This window comes from Pocillopora verrucosa, chromosome 6 (assembly GCF_036669915.1).
Source record: "Pocillopora verrucosa isolate sample1 chromosome 6, ASM3666991v2, whole genome shotgun sequence".
NCBI lineage: Eukaryota > Metazoa > Cnidaria > Anthozoa > Scleractinia > Pocilloporidae > Pocillopora > Pocillopora verrucosa.
Window position 1 is genome coordinate 8,853,233 of NC_089317.1, and position 5,788 is coordinate 8,859,020.

At 40.2% G+C, this 5,788-nt stretch overlaps 1 protein-coding gene across 1 annotated transcript; it reads left to right on the forward strand.

The window, feature by feature from the left end:
• The first annotated feature begins 3,155 nt into the window (after positions 1–3,155).
• LOC131774916 (octopamine receptor beta-2R-like) lies at positions 3,156–4,108 on the forward strand. The gene has a single exon (XM_059091010.2). The coding sequence runs from the start codon at positions 3,212–3,214 to the stop codon at positions 4,055–4,057; it is 846 nt and encodes a 281-aa protein (XP_058946993.1). The 5' UTR covers positions 3,156–3,211; the 3' UTR covers positions 4,058–4,108.
• The last annotated feature ends 1,680 nt before the right edge of the window (positions 4,109–5,788 follow it).

Sequence of the window (5,788 nt, forward strand, 5' to 3'; positions counted from 1 at the left end):
ACATAAACGCACCAAGATAAGCACATGTAACTGTGTACCAGAACATTCCAAAATGAAGTACATGTATATGCATTAAGTTTTAATCTCCACGCGAAGAAGCTACACGAGTCTTAAAGCAGTCAACAAAGGAACTAGTGCCACTGTTCCAAAAACTAACCATAAACGTACTTTAGAGTAGTTTTTAATGTAGTTTCGTAAAAAAATAAATAAATAAATAACTGAAGTGACCAATAAGAAGCAACATTAGTATTACCCTTAGCCAATGAGAACACAAAGTGAAAACAGCCAACTTCTTGTAGCGCGGGAAAACGCAAAAGAGCAAGTCGCGATAGTTTCGAGTTTGGCATCTGATTGGTTGAAAGGATGGCACGAGTTTCTTGGACCAATCACAGAGCTGAGTTAGGTAAAACCCAAGCCAATCCTGGATTGCTCTCGAAACTCAATTGAAGATTGCTTTATTCTAAACTAGGATATCAGCTTAAACGAACAAATATTCGCGAATTGTCTGCCCTATTGTAGGTGGACGTTATAAAAAAGCTTTAGGGTAAACAAAATAGTCACAACAGCCATCACTTCAACATTAACAATGTACTGTCATGTTGACACCCTTAGTCACAGGTCTTCCAACACCATTCTTAGCGGTACATCTGTACGGTCCTTCATCCTGAGTACCACAGATGGTCATAGGGAAGTTCACTCGACTGTTATCAGTGACTTTTTATTAAAACCGCAAATTCAACCAAAATGTCGTTTTTGATAAAATACAGCGTGGATGTTGACGCTATGGTCAGCTTGGTAGCCGGAGTTTGACACGGTGTGAAACCTTCCCTTGTTGAAAAATCCTGGCCACACTCCTTTCAGTAAAGGTAAGAGAAAACTTTCCACCTTTAATTGCTATATAAACAATCTTCTCCGGGGCGCCAACAGCGTTATTACCCACACATCTGTAGGAAAAGTTTCCTTCTTTTAAATATTTTCTTGTCCATACTCCAGCTGAACTGTCTCCATCATTAACTGGTATTTCATTCTCATACAGGCGATAAGTATGTACTGCAGGTTTACCATCCGCTGAGCACGTGATCCTGATATCATCACTTTTACACACAGTTGAGCCATTCACCAATAACTTGACATTCTCTGGTTTATCTAAAGACAACCAACAAATACTTAAATATTCCATCACTCGTAAGAGCGAAAAATGAAGGTGGCATTTTGATGTGCACTGAGGTTGTGATCACATAAGGGTGGTATGAAATGCGAAAAAGATAAAAGAAACAGCCGGTAGGGTAGTTTCAAAGCATTTTTGTCATATAATCTTAAACTGTAGGGCCGAAAAAAAGTTGATTCCACATATTAAAATCCAAAAGCAAGAATCCAAGCCTAGTGGCGTTTATACTTCAAACACCTGACGCGAAAGAACAATGTTACTTTAGCTTGTAACACACTGCTTACAACATTGTTACTTTGTACGTAACATACTCGATACAGTAAATTACTCATGAGTAAAACTCCCACATTTATGGAGTATTTGACACTAAAACATATGTACTCGTACACATGTACTCACAATTGACATCCACTGCAACTGTGTGATTTGATGCAGTTCCTATCCCATTGGACGCTGTGCAGCAATATGCATTAAGATAAGGCGTGGGAGGAAACTAAATAATGCTGACGTTAATTTGTGTATTGGAGCGTTAAAACTGTGGTATTAGAAGGTCACCAATTTCAATTCAAAATGTGCAACAAAATGCTGATTGGACAAAACATACAATAGAAACAGAATAATGTATGCAATTACAAGGAAAGTTTCAAATTAACATGGTAAAGTTGATGATTAAGTGCATGTTGCTCCCATTGAATGTGAATAGCCTCTTTGATTTTAGGTAGAAGAATATTCACGGCACGAGCTCGCAGAAAATGAAGATAACGGGAAGATGTGTTGCGCCGAAGAAAGAGCTGAGAAAACTTTGAAGTCTGCTTCCACCAGAAAGACGACTAGGTGAGTTTCCTCAGTTTTCTGCCCCTCGAGTCCACATTTTACTCCGCCGAGCCATAGAGCTTCTCCTGGGTTCAGGTCTTGGCTTGGCCAGCGTCAATACTTTTGTAGTCGCTCTGCTGCTGATCGCCCGTCAAGACCGGGAAATTGCTTCGCTTGTGGCAGATTTGGTCATTGACGTCCAGATGCAACCAGGTCGCTCCTTCTGGATATAGAGGTAATCTTGGTGGTAGATGAAGAATTAATTCGTTGACGAGCAAACATTGATTATTTGACATTTCTGCTATAAACCCTTTGTGTGATTTGGACGATCTTTTATGTCAAGGCCTTGTTCGAGTTTCCGAAAACTATGAGCTTGAACCGCCAGGTGTTAGTGGTAACTATGACTGATGACCCACAAGTTTCTGTACAAGGGAAGCTGAAGACCCGTGGTTTGTTTCTAAGGCTCTTGCGAGTAAATATTCGCTCCTCCTAATATTGTCACTAAGTTGAGTGTTTCCGTTCAAGCTAACAGTATAAAAAGAGACTTACCTTAGATTTGAGGCATATTGATTTGCATATATTTTAATAGAGTTTAAGTGTCAGGGGTTGCATACCATCAAGAGTGCCTTGTCCAACAATTATTATCCTTTTTCTTTTGATTTGAAAGCAGGCTATCACAATTTTGATATTTTTCCGATCTATCACAAATATTTGGCTTTTTCGTGGGATTTTGGCGCAGGGTATGTCAGATATTTTCATTTCACGGTTCTACCTTTGGGCTTTCTGGTACACCTTTTATTTTCACAGAGCTTCTTAAACCTCTGGGAACCCATTTGAGGGGACAAGGAATTCCAATCGCTATGTTTTCCGATGACGATATTAGAGCGGGTGAATCGTTGAATTCCGCTAAGATTAACAGTTCGATTGTTCGTGCGGGTGTTTCACGCTGTGGCTTCAAAATTAATAAAGAAAAGTCCAATTAAGTGGGCGCGAGAAAATTTTTTCCCATTTGATCGCATTTTTTGTTCCCCTGATAAAAATCTGCTTCTGTTAAAAGGAATCAAATTAAACTTCCGGCAACAGACAACAATATAATTTACCAACTATGTATTTTTAAAATCCGATCTCAATTTGCATAACCATGCACCGCAAAAGAAATATTTGTATCTCCTTTGAAGCAAATTCCGCACTTCTCTTCATCAGGAGAGCGATAAACCTCACGTAAGCATCATGTCTGCGCTGTTTGAGATTATCGCATGGACCTTAACCATAACAGCGTTGTCTGGAAACTCTTTCGTAATATTTCTGATCCTATTCAGAAAGAACCTTCGCTTACGTAAACTCAACTGGTACATCATTTCCCTTGCTGTGGCGGATGCTTTAGTGGCCTTAAGTTTCTATCCTCCATTGTTTTTTTGTGATCGTTGGTCCTGCTGCCAAACAAATATCATGAGAGCATTTCGCTGGATCTTCATTTACTCCTCAGTATGCAATTTGTGCGCCATGACAGCTGACCGTTACCTCGCCATCACCAAACCCATGTACCACAGAGTCAAGGTATCGGACAGGATTGTGGCCATTTTGATCGCGATTTCATGGCTTTTTCCTATTATTTTGCGTGGTGTTGTCTTCACTCCCCTTTATTATCTGTATAAGAGGGAAGCATTCAAGTACTTTCTTCCTGTGATAGTCATAATATTTGAGGTTCTTCCGTGTTTACTCATTCTTTTCGCTGCCCTGCGAATAAGCATCGTTGCTAAAAGGGAACAAACAAAACACAAGAACAGATCGAAAGGAAAAGCTAAAAAGGAGAATCAGCGAGAAGGATCAAGAGCTTTGAAGATGATTTTGATGGTCACATTTCTCTTTGTATTCTGTTACGCCTTGGAAGCTTATTTCACGATGTGCAAAAATGTTTTAAAACTCTGCGATGACACTGAAATAATTCAGATGATCCGTCGGCTCATGTTGGTAGCGAACTCCGCGATTAATCCATTTGTGTACACCTTCCTGAGAAGAGATATTAAGGAAGAAGTAAAGAAACTGAAATTGTCTTGTAGAAAGGAAAACATTTAACCAGACACGAAACTGTAATCGATTCTACAACACCCTTTCCAGAAAGGGAAACACGCTAAAATTTGAATTTTATCAAAAAAAAACAACAAACAAACAAACAAAAAGAACCGTTTTAAAAACGTTTTTTGTTTGAATGTGTTGGCTTGGAGATTTTGTTCTTGGCTGGTCAATCATAAAAAAAAAAAAAAATTTGGAAAGAAACAAATCTTATAACAAAGGCTTAATCTCAGAAGATCGTAGCAACAAGGCTACTCTACAACTTACAATACCCCGTTCTTTATTTAATTCGTCTGCAAAGGGTTTATCATCGGAAACGTTCCAGTTTGCTATCGGTAGTGCAACGGGGGCTCTTGTTCCCCAATGACGGCACCTGGACATGCACGAGGACGTGCCCAAGTGGGTCTCTATTCTTGTTCGCCTAACCTTAAATCGAGGGTAATCAGCGTTGCTTCCTAGCACGGATTCTGACTTAGTTGTTTCATCACCTCCAGTCCGGATTCTGCAAATTCCACTCCACTGAGACCGCCCTCATTCCACTAATCGACAAGCTTCTCGTTGACTTAGACAAAAACTGAGGAACGGGACTAGTATTTATTGACTACAAGAAAGTATTTGACCTCATAGACCATGATCTCCTTCCAACGAAACTGAATGTTTCTGGGTCACGAACTAGACTTACTACGCAACTATCTGAGTGAAAGCAAACAGTACGTAGTCATTGACGGATGTCGCTCCTCCCCAAGAACTGTGATGGCTGGAGTACCACAAGGGAGTATATTGGGCCTCGTTATGTTTCTCCTTTTTATCAACGACCTACCCTTAGCAGCTCAGCGTTCTACCGTTGACATCTATGCGGTTTCTCATCCGACGTGACAGATGGACTTCTTTGCATCACATCAGCCCTTCAACAAGACCTAAATGACCTTTCGCAGCGATCAGCTGCCAACAAGATGGTCACGAACGCTGCCAAGACGAAATGTCTCTTAGTGACCGAGAAGCGCCTTACAAATCAGATCGTCGATAGTTTATTAAATCTTTATCTTGGGAACTCAAATATAGAGCAGGTGGATCGTCAGAAACTCCTGGGACTTACCACTGACCGACACTTAAGCTTTAATATTGACGTTGAAGAACTGTGTAGGAAGCTATCCCAAAGATAAGCAGTGCTTAGGAAGATAAGAAGATTCCTCCGCATTTAGCAGCCCGTATAATACTATAACGCAATGATAACACAACTAATTTTATATGGATCAACTGTTTGATCGAACTGTTCAAGTGATGACATGATGAGGGTCTTCTAGCTTCAAAAACGCGCTTCCCGAGTTTGTTGGAAGCTGTCACAAGGTCGAACAGCGTGAAACTCTTTAAGAAATTAGCATGGCTCCCTTTCTATGACGAAGTTATGTTTATTGAGAGTACTTTAGTCTTTAAGCGTTAACAAGGAAGCTGTCCTGCTTATATGTACGATCTACTCAAATTTAATGCAGACCTACCCACACGAACTGGTCGTTATAATAAATTAAATCTCGCCTGCCCTCGTTTCAATCGCGAAACCGAGGGAGGGAGGTCCTTTAGCGTATTTGCAACAAGGCTGTGGAACCAACTACCCATTAACCTAAAAAAAGAGGCGACAACAGTTGCTTTTTTCAGAAAGACCTTTCATAGACATTTTCTAACGAGCTGCGATGAAGTAGAGTATTTTAGTCTGAAGGCGATTTAACCTAACCCAAG